A 16,007-nucleotide genomic window follows, 5' to 3' on the forward strand; every position below is an offset into this window, starting at 1 on the left:
TTTTGAGGGGGTAACTGAAGAAAGGAAGATAGAGCCTGCTGCTGTTTTAAAAACAGCTGTAAGCAACCATTAGATGTGCCATGTGCATTACAAAGTAGGATGTGCTGCTGCTAAGCTGAGAAATGTGTTGCTTAAAAGGCAAGGGAAGAAATCCTGTTAGGGGAAAAATGGTGTTGACCAAGTCCTATAAACACTTTAAAACAATTTTGCATCAATGCCATCACACTTCACTAAAAACAGATTTTGCAATATGTCACATATTGCCCACATATTTGGGACTGTCCTAGCAATAAATTATGTGCCCTTTTCTAGCTTGTAAAGACTCATAAGTCTAGACATTTCTACACATCTCCATCCAGGCCTACAAGAGACAAGGCTTTGTTCAGCCATGAATTCTAGTATAAAACACTGGAGAACAGGCCTGGTTAGAGTCTCAGGGGGTGCATAGGTCTGAAGGGCCACATTCAGTTCTTGGGTATGAGGTTCCCACCCCTGGTTTAGGGTAACAGAGTGGATCTAAAGAGCAATTATCTGTTCATTTTTCTACCTTGCCCAGCATATTTGGTCTGGGTCTGAGTTCCCCTTTAAATTGGGATTAGGTACACATATTTTTGCATTGTGTGAATGTGCACAGGTGGATGCATTCTTTACAATGGATCTCTTTGCCTCCAAATGTTGCTGGACTACAACTTCCATCCCTAGTGATTGGCCATGCTGGCAGCTGTAACCTGTCATGGGAGCTGGAGTTCAACAACAAACCACTAACCTGCATGTTTGGTGGCTTATGCAAAGGAATACCTGCTGAGTTTGCCCTCAAGTGCAGTCAATAGTGAGTTTGAACCAAAGCTGTCCGATAGATGTTTCCTGTGTCCACACATTACAATTTTAGGGAGTATGCAGCAGGAGCGGATATGTTGACTTTAAATGCAAATTTTGTGTGTTTTGTGAGCTGATGCCTAAAAAACATTATTTCAAACTTAAACAGAATTACAGCTGCCTTAAATATAGTTTCTTAAAAGATGGCTGCTGTCTTGAAAGTTATAACACTTCTTTAACATTTCCTGTGCAGGTCTATCTGCTGAGCAGAACAGAGTGAGAATGAAGTGACAGGGACTGAGGTAGACTTCCCTGTATCACCTCAGGACTGCAGGGGGGGGGACCACATTTTTAATTGATTCCTGCATTTAAAGAGTCCTGCATTTAAAAAGCTAGAGCAGCAAGCCTGAGGCTGGGATTTAACTTGCTTACCGGTGAGCTTTTTATTATTTTTGCACAGGGGAATACTCAAGGGCATCTCCCATGATCCCCTCTACTGGCTCATTCTGCTGCAAGAGTAATCAAGGTCTCTGTTTTATGTTAGGCGGCATGCAAAGTAAACATTTGAGAGATGCAGGATAAGGGCACCTCTATACTCACAGCAAAACATCCGCCACAAGAGCTCTTCCCCTTCCTATTTCTTCTGAAGTTATCGCAGAAGACCAGAAACCATTATGCAAATGCACACTAACCAGTTCCACCAGTCAGAGGAAAGTCTGCTTCTGGTAACCTCCCCCAACCCCCCACAATCAATCCGTTTGTGGCTTTAAGTGCAGAGCAGTAAGTACGGTAACCTCTACTGCTGCTCTGCTCACTCCAGTAGAAGCAGGAAGATACAGTCACGGATGTGGGTTAGGCATCGTTGCATACAAGATCTGCAGAGCTGAAGACACTAAATCTTCAACCATGAATCCAGAAGAGCAAATCGTAACCTGGCTGATTTCTCTGGGGGCTTTAAATTCTCCCAAAATGATTATTGACGACCCTGTGCAGTTCCTGAAAACATCTCTGAAAGATGGGGTCGTTCTGTGCAAACTGCTTCACCGTCTTCTTCCAGGATCTGTAGGAAAGGTAAGACCATGAAAGTTTATTCTGGGCTTTGTAGGAGAGGTACCATTTGGGAGTGATCCTATATATTTTCCAATGCCCTGTTGCAAGGATGTGGCCATTGCTTTAAATCTGAACCCCTGGTTCTTTCCAACAAACTTTAATATTTGCAAGAAGAAAAGAAAGTTGACGATGATAGGCATGGTCCTGGCACGCAGTGGTTGTGTTACTCTGCTAGTATGGGAGCAACAACAGGCCTGCTGCACTAAGACAACAAGCCCCAGACTACATAGAAGCAGCCAATGCTTTGTCAACTGGGTTAAAGCTGCTGTCAGAATCAGCCACCAGAGTGACTAAGGTGTCTTGGCATAAAAAAAAAAAATATTTTCATAACAGCAGTTATGAAACTTCGCAATAGCCCTGTAAAGTAAGCTGCTGCTGCTGGTGTTGTTATCTCCAAATTGCAGAAGGGGGGGGGGGGCAGTAACGCAGCTAAGAGAACAGTGGTTTGCCTATTTCTTTCTATTGATTTCATGGAAGGTGGTGATATGAGAATTTGAGACATAAGCATCTGCTTTATAACTGGCCACATTATTTCCTCAACCAGTAGCTTTCTGGGGCCTCTGGCAGAGACGGCTTTCCTAGTTCTGTTGCCTCTAACTGACTAGGCTGAGGGATCCCAAATGCAACTGATCCCTCCCCAAGACCCACTGATTGGACACAGCGGTGAACCCTGCTATGGAAGGAAATTGGCTTCTGGGAGGATTTTGGTAGGGGCAAATGTAAGGTTCTACACTTAGGTAAGGTGTTGAATTAAATCCTGTGGAGGCCCCTAGGCAGTTGAAATCTTGGGGGTCCCCTTCTTGTTGGCATAACATGGAACTAAGAAAGCTTGATTGTAATTTTCTTTCAAGATCAAATCAATATTATTTTGATCCATTGTTACGGGGCTCCTAAAAGGCATGGGGCTTATTGACCAGTGTCTATTCTGCCCATTTGGTAATCTGGTACTGGTTAGGCAGGAAGAACCAGTTGCACAGATCACCTGGCTTGTAAGCAGTTCATGTGAAAAGGAGCTGGGGATCTTAATAGACCAAAAGCTTCACATGAGTCAAGAGTGTGATGCAGCAGCAAAAAAAGCTAATGCAGTTCTAGGCTGCATCAGCATGAGTATAGCATCCAGATCAAGATACTGCTCTATTCTGCATTGTCAGACCACACCTGAAATCTTGACAAGCTGGAAAATGTGCAGAGGAGGGTGACCAAGATGATCCAGAGTCTGGAAATCAAGCTTTATGAGGAGCAGTTGGGGGAAATTGGTATGTTTAGCCTGGAAAAGAGGAGACAGAGAGGAGAAAGGATAGCCATCTTCAAATATCTAAAGGGCTGTCACATGGAAGAGGGAGCAAGCTTGCTTTCTCCTGCTCCAGAGGCTAGGACCCAAGCCAATGGATTCAAGTTACAGAAGATTCAGGAAGAACTATCTGACAGTAAGAGCCATTGGTAGAACAGACACCCACAAAAGGTGATAGACTCTCCTTCAGTGGAGATTTTAAAGCAGAAATTGAGTTGGGATTCCTACATTGCAGGGGTTTAGACTATGGGACCTTTGGGATCCTTTCCACTCTACAATTCTGTTATTCTATGAACTAGCCCCAGCTAGACATGTGTGAGTGCACTTTAATGTTCCTGGCTGTACTTTTGCAGCCGTCTCTCTACCAGCCCTCATACCTGATGTTGCATATGATGACGAGGTATAGGGGTTGGACAAATCTTGTCAAATCCAGGTTCTGTCGATTTATCCTTCTTCCATTCTTGAGTTTAGTTCTCCACATTTCCATATCTGTTTGTAATGGTAAGAAATCCTTTTGAAGTCCTTTTGAAATCTGCCAGCATTGTACTGTGGTTTTGTCCTAATATACACACTTTTGCGGGTATACAGTAGTACCTCGGGTTAAGTACTTAATTCATTCTGGAGGTCCTTACTTAACCTGAAACTGTTCTTAACCTGAAGCACCACTTTAGCTAATGGGGCCTCCTGCTGCTGCTGCTGCGCCGCCGGAGCATGATTTCTGTTCTCATCCTGAAGCAAAGTTCTTAACCCAAGGTAAAATTTCTGGGTTAGCAGAGTCTGAAACCTGAAGCGTATGTAACCTGAAGCGTATGTAACCCGAGATACCACTGTATAATGCATTTTTTGTATTTAATAAAATACAAACGCAAGAAATAAAAATGCATGAAATTCTGAAGCACATTTTACACCACTATGAGCAACGTGTACACATGGTTGTGTTTACGTTTCAGAAAGTGCAACTTAGGTAGGTTCACCTTTAGACATGAACTGAATTAAGATTTATTCACTGTTCCTAGCTGTGTGTGGCCCAGATAGAGATGGGAGAACAGGCTCCCAGAGCAAGTTGGGACTCCTACTGGACCAAATGCGGCTCATGGCTGGAGGTTCCCACTGCTGGTGGAAACAATATTGAGGCAGGTGGACCTCTGGTCTTGAAGCTTCATAAGTTATTGATCTGTATTGATTGCTTCCAGCCCTGGTTTTACCCTTTTAAGGGCTATGGACCAGGTTACCCGAAGGGCTGCTTACCTCCATGTGAATCTGTCCAGGCACCAAAATCTTTCCATGGAGGTTGTCCTTTGTGTTTTCCAGATAGGGACTATTGCCCTATGGCAGATGATTCCCCCCCCCCACCATGTATATTGTTAACTTATTTTCATAATGTGTAAGAAGCAATAATCAACAAAATACACAGCCACACTATTATCTCTTTGAATGGCACACTGTGAGAAGTTGTGCACATTTACTGAAATCACCTTAAAGAATCATAGAATGGTTGGAAGGGATCCTGAGGGTTATCTAATCCACTCCCCAACCCCGTGCCCAACACAGGGCTCAAAACCATGACCCTGTAGAGTCTTATGCTGTATTGGCTGAGCTATTGCAGAGACAGATCCCTCCATGGATCACCATGCATTGATTGTGGATGTAATGCATGGCCCGATCCATTTGCATGTGTATTGAAAAGCAATACTAATTGGTGGCTCTATGGCAGAACTGACGCTTTGCATGCAGGAGGTCTTGATGTGGTAGCAAATGATGGGATGGGCAAATTCCTGGCCTGGTAAAAGGCAGCTGCCTATGCCTTGCTGTGGTACCGCCAGGGCAAGACTTTGGAGCAGAGTCATTGAGGTCACTCTTCTGCAGAATGAGCAGGAAGTATCCTCCATGCAGCAGGACTGGTGGCTTGCCACATTTTGGAGTTATGCACATTGCCATCCAAGAAGGAGTCCTCCATAAGGCCCTCCTTATGTCCAAAGCCTAAAATTATCTCACTGCACTGCTCTGTCTTGCCGGTATGTTTGCAACCATATGGCTCAAAAGCTCTAAGGGATTCCAATGACCCAAAGGGCCTTGTGCACACAGAGAGACACCTGGATTCTCTTCTACGAGTCATTTGTCATTTTGTGCAGCCCTGAAAACACTTTTGCGACTGACTGTGGCTTAGGGCCCTCGTATTTACAAGACCGCCTCCTGCTCTCCCCCGCAAAGGACCTTAAGGTCCATGAATAACCATAGTTTAGAGGTCCCGGGCCCTAAGGAAGTTAGACTATCCTCCACCAGGGCCAGGGCCTTCTCGGTGATGGCTCCGACCTGGTGGAATGCTCTGTCCCATGAGACCAGGGCCCTTCAGGATTTAACCTCCTTCCATTGGGCCTGTAAGACAGAGCTATTCCGCCTGTCCTTTAATTTGAATTCAGCCTGATATTTTATTTCCCTTCTCTTCCCTCCCCCTCCCCTTTTATGAAGATTACCTGCTCTGAGACCCCACAGCTAATTCTCCCCTGGCCTCCTCGCTGGCCCAAGTAGGACCAATTCAGCCAGCTAGCCCTGGGGATTATCTAATGCTTATTAGATTGATTTACCCTAAATTGATTTCTGAACTTTGAATTTTATTGTTATTCATGTTTTTATACTGTATTTTATGCTGCTTTTATAATTAAGTGTTTTAAATTTTTTGTTAGCCTCCCTGAGCCTGGTTTTTGAACCGGGAAGGGCGGGGTATAAATAAAAAATTATTATTATTATTATTATTATTATTATTATTATTATTATTATTATTATTAATGCAATCAAGTTGATTGTGATTTTAACAGTTCAATCCTCAACAGCAATCTCACTCAATGGAATCTACTTTCCAGTAGGTGGGTGTCATTAGGACTGCAGCCTAAGCACCCTTAAAAACATGAGACCCTATGCATGTTTGTTTGGACATACCTCCCACTGTATTCAGTGGGGCTTACTGGTTTGAAAAGTTACAAGGGTCATGGCTGGTGCTGCAGTCAGGGATACCCAAACCCATTTTTAAAGAAAATGATTGTGGTCCATTTAACAGCAGCCCTCTCCCTGCAGAGGCTAGTGCTGCAGAAATGGATCCAAGAGGCAGGGAGTTTGAGGGAAGGAATGGATCAGGGTGGGTAATCAGATATATTTTTCTTAATACACATCCTGTTTTCCTGTTTTCACCAGCTATAAGGTTATATCACTGAGTATAATGTCAAAGCTCTTTTGCAAAGCACCTGCCTTTGCAGCTTATCTCCTTCTGCATCCCAGGGCAACTGCGTAGGATGATTAACGTGAATGAAAAGATGAGCTGTTGCTGGCTGGTAGGTAGGCACTGGGTGGTATCTGACCTCCAAGAGTCTCCATTTTCCAGGGACACTCCCAGATTTACAGAAGCCTTCCCGGTTTCTGATTTGATCCCAGAATGTCCTGCTTTTTCTTAGGAAGTCCCTATTTGCATCAGATAAATATATTGGAGGGTATGGTAAAGGTAAAGGGACCCCTGACCATTAGGTCCAGTTGTGAACGACTCTGGGGTTGCAGCACTCATTGCTTTACTGGCCGAGGGAGCCGGCATACAGCTTCCAGGTCATGTGGCCAGCATGACTAAGCCGCTTCTGGCGAACCAGAGCAGCACATGGAAACACCGTTTACCTTTCCGCCGCAGTGGTACCTATTTATCTACTTGCACTTTGACGTGCTTTTGAACTGCAGGGACAGAGCAACAGGAGCTCACCCCGTTGCAGGGATTCGAACTGGTGACCTTTTGATCGGCAAGCCCTACAGGGTATGGTGGGACATCCCTATTTTCATTAGAGAAATGTTGGAAGGTATGGTAGGATGTCCCTATTTTCATCGAAGAAATGTTGGAGGCTATGTAGTTTTTGCACATGATCCGTGTCACTAGCCTATCAGAGGGTCAAGGACATTTTCTATAGAACTGCAGCATGCAGAGGTCAAACAGACACCACCTATGTGGCATAGGTAAAGTCTTTCAGCAGCTGTAATGTTTGGAAATGCAGCAGTTCAGATGGCAGTGGGGAAACAAGGCAATGAGATTGGAGTTTGGTGGAGAATAGCACATATAGCAGCAGCGTAAGCAACTTTCGAGTTTAAACACTCATAAGCCCCCCTCCCCATTCCAGCTGTACAGGAGGATCTGTGGGTCGCAGCCTGAATCAGCAACATTTGGAAAGGCAAAATGGAAAGAACTTGGCAGGAAAGAGGAAACAGCAGTGCAATAAAAGACGGTTAGCAAGGTGGGATAGTAAATATTCACCCACCCAGCCTGTCCTTGGCTGTTGCCTTCCAAGTTCCTCCCTGTTCTCCAAAAAAGGGAACCTTTTAGCTGCAAAATCACTCTGATTGGCTAAATGTATACCTCAAGGGCAGGCCTGTATACTTGAGAAATGCCCCATAAAAGGATGTGAGGGTCTGGGGCAGGACAGAAACGTTCAAGGTAGTGGTTGGTTGATCGGCATCCTAGACAATTTTTTTGTTGTCATGGAAGGAAGCTCAAGAGCAGGGCTGTGTGTGTGTGTGTGTGTGTGTGTGTGTGTGTGTGTGTGTCTGCAGCTCAGAGATATGGCATCGGTTTTGCATGCAGAAAGTCCCAGGTTCAACCCCTGGCATCTTCAGATAGGGCTGGGAATGTCTGCTGCCTGAAAACCTGGACAGCTGCTGCCAGCCAGTGTAGACAACACTGAGCTGGGTGGACCAAAGGTCTGGTTCAATATCAGGCAGCTTCCTATGTTCCTAGCTGAGAGGAAAGCCCAATTATATTGCACAATTAGTTTGAAAATGTATTTAATGTTGTACTTGTAAATTGCTGCAACCACCATGAGACCTCATGGTGGAGGGTGGGTAAGAAATCAAATTAACTGCAAGAAATAATAATTACAAATTCTGCACTCTGGTGACCTAAATCAGGATTCTGGATATGTGTGGTTTCCTCTTTATCTGTCACACTGGCTCAGAAAACCGTTACTATTTTACTGCTTCTGTTCATTCTGATTGTCTTCCAAAGCAACTACTCTATTCCAAACTTAAAAATGGAAAGCATAATGCTGGTGGTCAACAAAAGAGGTTTAAAGACTGTCTCAAGGCAAATCTAAAAAAAATGTAGTATAAACACTGACAACTGGGAAATACTGGTGCTTCAGTTGGAGAACAGCCTTTACCAAAGGGGTCATGGGCTTTGAAGGCACTCGAACTCAGGACGCAAGGGAGAAACGTGCTAGGAGGAAGGCACGCTCCACACCGTGATCCACACCGTGATCAGCTCCCGCCCAGAAACCAATGTCCCCACTGTGGAAGGACATGTGGATCCAGAATTGGCCTCCGCAGTCACTTACAGACTCATTGTTGAAACCGTGTTTAGGGAAGACAATCTTACTCAGCTACGAGTGATCGCCAAAGAAGAAGAAAGAAGAAGTGTGTGTGTGTGTGTGTGTGTGTGTGTGTGTGTGTGTAAGGCAGGCAGGCAGGCAGGCAGGCAGTCTGCAGGCTGCTGCAGGACACAGTCCTATCCCCCACCCCTCTAAGCAATGGAGCTATTATTAAGCAATGCCTGTGGCTTCTGAGATTTCGCCATGTCTTGCTTGCAAGCATACCTTTGCAGCCTCGAGGCTGCTGCTGCTGCCCAGAGCCTTGCTGTGGGGACTGCACTTTTCTTCACTTTAGCAGCATACTCATGGTCCTAATGCACATTGTCCCAGGTTCAGTCCTCAACAGGTAGGACTGGAAAAACACTCCTGCAGGGCTGGCCCTACCATTGGGCAGAGTGAGGCAACTGCAGGTGCTGCAGTGGAACACAATTGTCTTCTATTTGAGGATGAACCTGCTTCCCCCCAGAAGAACATGCAACATGACGAATGAAGCAACAACAACAACCAAAAAGTACAAAACCAATGAACTAAACAGCTTTAGGAAACAGCAACATGAGCAGCTAAAAAAGGAAAGTGTTCAAATGCTTTTTAAGACCTGGGTAAATAGAAAGGGTGGTCACCCAGCACATTGGGAGCTGACATCAGGCATATTCTCCTCCAAAAAATGCTCCACAAGAAATCTCTATGTGGGACAAGAAGCTACAGTTAGAACTGGATATGGAACAACTGATTGGTTCAAAATTGGGAAAGGAGTATGACCAGGCTGTATATTGTCTCCGTGCTTATTTAACTTATATGCAGAATTCATCATGCGAAAGGCTGGGCTGGATGAATCCCTAGCCGGAATTAAGATTGCCGGAAGAAATATCAACAACCTCAGATATGCAGATGACACAACCTTGATGGCAGAAAGTGAGGAGGAATTAAAGAACCTTTTAATGAGGGTGAAAGAGGATAGCGCAAAATATGGTCTGAAGCTCAACATCACCTCCTGGGCCCATCACCTCCTGGCAAATAGAAGGGGAAGAAATGGAGACAGTGAGAGATTTTACTTTCTTGGGCTCCATGATCACTGCAGATGGTGACAGCAGCCACGAAATTAAAAGACGCCTGCTCCTTGGGAGAGAGGCGATGGCAAACCTAGACAGCATCTTAAAAAGCAGAGACATCACCTTGCCAACAAAGGTCTGTATAGTTAAAGCCATGGTTTTCCCAGTAGTGATGTATGGAAGTGAGAGCTGGACCATAAAGAAGGCTGATCGCCGAAGAACTGATGCTTTTGAATTATGGTGCTGGAGGAGACTCTTGAGAGTCCCATGGACTGCAAGAAGATCAAACCTATCCATTCTGAAGGAAATCAGCCCTGAGTGCTCACTGGAAGGACAGATCGTGAAGCTGAGGCTCCAATACTTTGGCCCCCTCATGAGAAGAGAAGACTCTCTGGAAAACACCCTGATGTTGGGAAAGATTGAGGACACAAGGAGAAGGGGACGACAGAGAATGAGATGGTTGGGCAGTGTTCTCGAAGCTACAAACATGAGTCTGACCAAAATGCGGGAGGCAGTGGAAGACAGGAGTGCCTGGCGTGCTCTGGTCCATGGGGTCACAAAGAGTCGGACACGACTAAACGACTAAACAACAACAAAACAGGGAATCATAGCTGACCTCCAATGGTTTAGTGACCACTTCTGGGTTCCTTTTACAGCAGGAGGGATAACATGATCTGCTGGTGTATCAATCAGGATAATTGGCTGATCTTCCTTGCTCTGGCAAGAGAATGGGACGATAATGAGACTTCCAAGTTTGTTTTTGGCAGATTGGAGCAGACAAACTCAGAATGCAGGGAGAGAAGTCTGGATCCTAAATTCCATTGTCTTTAATGGCGTTCCTACTTCACACCAGCATTTTAAAGGATAGCACTTTGTTGCTGATTGTTTGCATTCCCAATCAAAAGCTAAAAGTAGCATTTTGTTAAAGCTCAAGGTGTTTGAAAACTGAACTTACTGGGTGTTAGGAACAAGCACCCGGGAGTTCAGTGAAGGTTACTCCCAGGCATTTCTGCATATGATTTCAGTCATGGGGATCCTTATAAATTGGGGGCTATGCTATGTACTTATCTGCAGTGTCTATGAGGGTAACAATGGACTAAGGCAACCAGCGGCATTTTTGGACTTTCCTTGGGAGAATGGCTATGGGAGGTGGGCATCACGAGGACCTCCTGTATTTCAAAATTTACTGCTTCACCCCTCTCCGCTCACAATGCAGCTACTCTCTGATGGTCTGCCTCAGTGAAAGGGCTTCTGACAATCATTCAAAGCACATTCTTTCCTTCAAAGAATTCTGGGCATTATAGTTTGTTAAGGGCTGCTGGGAATGGTAACTCTGTAAATGCAAAACTACAGTGCCCATAATTTTCGGGGGCGGGGGGAGGATGTGCTTCAAATGTTCTGTGAAGGATATAGTTTGTACACAGTCTTTGTGCATGAGAAAAATATCTACCCGACCCTTCAAGTCTTTTTTTAAAAAATGAATCAGGAACAGAATAAAAGAACAATTTAAAATAGGCCCACAATATACTAAAAAGAGCAGCAATCATCTAGCATATTCATGTGAGAACATGGGCTTTTCTGATATCTGGGTCTCTGTGACCTTAAAAGCCTTTCAAGGTTAAAAAACAGCGCATGTATACAGTATTCCATGCTTTTGGTCTCCTTCAACAATCTAGCTACAGTACATCTTGTGGTTCAGCATAAAAAAACCCCAAAGTGGTGCATCAGTCTGAATGTCAGACTAAGACCTGGGAGTCCAGGGTTCAAATCCCCGCTTGGTCAAGAAGTTCATTGGGTGACCTTTGGGCAATCACTGTCTCTCCTAGCTGCTCTGGGTAGGTTCCAACAAAAACTTTAAGCACAGTAAACATCAAACATAAAAAAATTTCCCTACACAGGGAAGGGCTGCCTTCAGGTGTCTTATGAAAGTCAGGTAGTTGTTTATCTCTGTGACATCTGATGGGATGTCCGAATCGGAGATAAGGCGGTACAGGTGGTCCCTCCACACAGGGCACCAAGCGACGGGGTGCAAAATAATGTTAGTGATAAAAAACCCTATATTTATATGGGGACCTACTGAGAAGATCCATTTTAAAAAGCAACAGTACCAAAAGGAATCACTGGGAAAATATTTAGGGATGATGCCAAGTTTTGCCCTTGCTCAGGGCACCATATTACCCAAGTCTGCCCCTGCCTTAACCTACCTCTTAGGGTTGTTGTGTGGATATAATGTGGGTGGGGAAAACCATGGTGGGGGGAACCAACATACAAATAAATAAATAAATATGCATTGCCCAAGGCATCTTCAAAGACAACTGGCACTGTATAGGTGCCTCATAACACTCCTTCCACATTTATGTACCGGTAATTGATATTTTAGTGTGGCAGCACCTGCACGTTTGGAACTCCCTGCCTATTCACATCAGGCAAACACCTTCACTGTACTCTTTTGGTGCCTGCAAAGAACATTTTTGTTTAGACGAGCCTAGCCAGACCTGCAGAATGCAGGGACATGTTTTAAGTTATTGCTGGTTTTAGTTATTTTTGAAGGTTTTAAACGGTTGATTCCCCCCCCCCTCATAATTCCACTGATCCTTCTATGTAAACCACCTTAAGTCTTGCTGCTGTTAACAATAAAGTGGCATATAAATTTCGAAAAGAAAGACAGCCCCACAAATCATGCCTCCCAGAGTTGCAGAGGGAGCGCCTCTGTTTGCCCCCTCCCCTAATTACTAATTAAACTCTCAACTATTTCTTGGGGTTCTTTTCTCTCTCTTCCCCCTTCCCCATCTCTTGGTCCACCCGTTTCTGAAAGGATCCGGTTGCAATTTGGGCAGGAGGAGGGGAGATCTTCAGGGGCCATCAGTGTCACCCTCTGACGTTCAGAGCAGGGATGTGAGCTTGTCGCTTTCTGGTTCGCTCGCTCTGTTGCCTGTTTGTTCTTCCTGGGCTGACAGCTTGCCTCCCTCCCTCCCTTCTACCGCCCGCCACCCACGCCGCACTCCACCTTCTTCTGCAAAATCCATCCAGCAGCAAGCTTGCCTTATTGCCAACAAGCGGTCTAACATCTTCTCTGGCTTTGCTGCTGAGAAGGAGCCGCGAAGGGCTCGTAATCTCTTTCTCGCTGCTCCTATAGGTGATGTTTTCCCCCCTAACCTTTTGCAAAAAAATTTCTCTCTTTAGTTTTGCCGGGAGCCCAGGACAGAAGCCGACTGCATTGGCAACATCGAGGAGTTCCTAAACGGGTGTGCTGCACTTAAAGTCGAGGTAAGTGCCAACCCTTTGTAGCTGCCTCGTACCACGGCCACATTCACACCACGCATTTAAAGCGCCACGATACCACTTTAAACAGTCACGGTTCCCCGCCCCCGCCCCAATAATTCTGGGAGCTGTAATTTGTTTAGGGCAGCTGAGAGTTGTTAGGACTGCTCCCCTCGCAGACCTACAAATCTTAGAGTGATTTAACAGTCAATCCCTCTTCAGAGGGAGCTGTGGGAATTGTAGTTCTGCATGGGGAATGGGGTTTCTTAACATCTCTCAGCACCCATAGCAAAGTGCAGTTCCCATAGTTATTTGTGGGAAAGCCAGGGCTGCTTGAAGTGGTATTACAGGGCTTTAACTGTATGGTATGAATGTGGCCCAAGTCAGGTTGTTAGTACCACTGCTTGAACAAATTCTGATTAATGATGTTCACTGAATAATCTCTGAATTACAGCTGAAAGTATTTCCCATAACTGTTGATTGAAAGGAATGTGATTTAAGTCCATTTTGGAGCAGAAGGATTTCTTATTCAAGTTCGTTCTCTTACACCTCCATAGCTCAGTTGATTGGGCTGTGGTGCTGATAATGTCAAGGCTGCAGGTTAGATCCCCCTATGGAACAGCTGCATATTCCTGCATAGCGGGGGTGGGAGTGGGGGGGGGGTTGGAGTAGGTGATCTACAATTCTATGTGTTGTGGGGTGTTTTGGTTGTTTTTTACACTTTAGACTCTTTAGGCCTTTAAGTTTAAAGATCACAATAGCTGAAGCAAATAAACAAAATAATTTACATTCCAGTGGTTTTTTTGTTTATGTTTTCTTAGCATGCTGGTGTTTAAAACGTTGAGAGCTTTTATAATGTGGTTTGAGAACAAGGTATTGCAAGGCCTGCCTGCTCCTGGATCATAGTATCATAGAGTTGGAAGGGACCCCAAGGGTCATCTAGTCCAGGGGTCAGCAAACATTTTCAGCTGGGGGCTGGTCCACTGTCCCTCAGACCTTTTGGGGGGCCGGACTATATTTTGGAAAAAAGAAGAAGAATGAATTCCTACGCCCCACAAATAACCCAGAGATGCATTTTAAATAAAAGCACACATTCTACTCATGTAAAAACACGTTGATTCCCGGACCGTCTGCGGGCTGGATTTAGAAGGCAATTGGGCCAGATCTGGCCCCTGGGGCTTAGTTTGCCTACCCATGATCTAGTCCAAACCCCTGCAACACAGGAATCTCAGCTAAAGCATCCATGACAGATGACCATCCAACCTTTGCTTAGAAACCTCCACAGAAGGAGAGTCCTCAACCTCCCAAACAGCTCCTGAACAGCTCTTACTGTCAGAAAGTTCTTCCTCATGTTTAGTCAGAATGTCTTTTCTTGCAACTTGAAGCCATGGGTTCGAGTCCTACCCTCCAGAGCAGGAGAAAACAAACTTGTTCCCTCTTCTATGTGACAGCCCTCCAGATATTTGATGATGGCTGTTATATCTCATCTCAGTGTCCTCTTTGCCAGGCTAAACATACCCAGCTCCTGCAACTGTTCCTCATAAGGCTTAGTTTCCAGACTCTTGATCATCTTGGTTGCCCTCATTCCCCATTCTGCCCCCCCCCCTCACTCTCAGAGGTCATCTGAGTACGGTCCTCTGAAAACTATTGACTTCTGTGATTCAGCTTGTGGGTACCAAAAAATGGACCTTCTCTTTAGTGCAGAACAGTCAGTGGCTTACAAGTCCCATAAGCTCCAGCCAATGACAGTAATAATGGGAGCTGTAGTCCATCATCATTTGGAGGGCAGAATTTTGTCTTCCAAATTTCAGCGGTGTCCTGTGTGAGGCCAAAATTCTGCTCAGTTCACGATGTCATAGTTGTACCAACCTACAGCGCTCCCTAGGCTTGGCACCCAGTGCGGAGGAACTGGTCATGTTACCCTGGATCTGCCTCTGTCAGCAGGTCCCTCACCTGCACTCGAGGGACACTGCATGTTTTGAATACCTAGCTCTGTCAATATTTACAGCCTTCTAGCACAAGACAGAAAAAAATTTCTTAAGGGGAAAAAAGGGATTGAATTCCTGTTTCTTGCCACGGTTTTAATCTCCAGCTGCTATTGAAGATTTATTTGGTTTTCTGTTTCTGTGGCTTTGTACTAGTTCTCTGATGAGTTGTTTTAAAATGCATATTTTGTTTGATTCCTAATCCTTATTTGGGCTTTTTCCAGGGTGGGGGTGGGGGTGGGGGTGGAGTTATCTTCTACCAGCTTCTGTCAGAAGCTTTATCTCTTTGGCCACTATGAGAAACGGACGTTGGACTAGATGGGCTCTAGTTGTTGTTCTCTAGTGGCAGGATATAAATCTAGAATGTACATAGCTAAGACAGTAAAAGTATGAGACTCTCAATCTCAAGGTTGTGGGTTCGAGCCTCAAGTTGGACAGAAAGATTCCTGCATTGCAGGGGGTTGGACTGGATGACCCCCAGGGTCCTTCCCAACTCTATGATTCTATGTGCCTCGATTGTCGTTTTGCTGCGGCACCACACTGACCTAAGCCATGGCTTGGCTTAGTGTAGCTGCAGAGAACATTTTCCAAGCTCAAGGGCTGCATTTCATCCTGGACAATCTTCCAAGGCCACATGGCTGCGATGGGGCCAGAGGCAAAAGAGAGATTTCACTGAGATTTGACAAAGCAAGTGGGAGGGATGCTCTGTGTGTGAGAACCCCACGGTTCAAAATAATGTTGCACACCACCCCAGTCTCCGAGCACTGCAAGATTCTAGGGGTTCCAGGTACTCACAAGGGGTTTGTGATTCCTTTTGCAAATGTGGGACAGCAGAGACTGTGGTGTTTTTATGATAGATGGTTTGTTTACACATACATACACATATCTTTTGATGGAGGGGCTCACAGCATTAACATCCCAAAAGGGTCTGTCTCCCATAGCCACAACCTTGGATTCTAGCAGAAATCCAACAGTGCTCTCCGGCCCTCTGCTTACTCCTTTTTCTCCTTCTAGCTCACAGCACAGCAAACTGCCCTCAAACTCAGGGTTGGTCCTTCTCACTATGTAAGAGCTGGAGGAGAGCCCCCACCCATTTTGCATCTGG

General features: G+C 45.2%; 1 protein-coding gene across 1 annotated transcript in view; it reads left to right on the forward strand.

Moving 5' to 3' along the window:
* The first annotated feature begins 1,644 nt into the window (after positions 1-1,644).
* Positions 1,645-16,007, forward strand: part of ARHGEF6 (Rac/Cdc42 guanine nucleotide exchange factor 6) — a 77,092-nt gene continuing 62,729 nt past the window's right edge. Inside the window, exons 1-2 of the mRNA XM_081179124.1 lie at positions 1,645-1,887; positions 12,840-12,923. Of these exons, the coding sequence (XP_081035250.1) occupies positions 1,723-1,887; positions 12,840-12,923 (249 nt within the window). The 5' untranslated portion in view covers positions 1,645-1,722. The remainder of the gene's footprint in view (positions 1,888-12,839; positions 12,924-16,007) is intronic.

Source organism: Podarcis bocagei (assembly GCF_964188305.1).
Source record: "Podarcis bocagei genome assembly, chromosome: Z".
Lineage (NCBI taxonomy): Eukaryota > Metazoa > Chordata > Lepidosauria > Squamata > Lacertidae > Podarcis > Podarcis bocagei.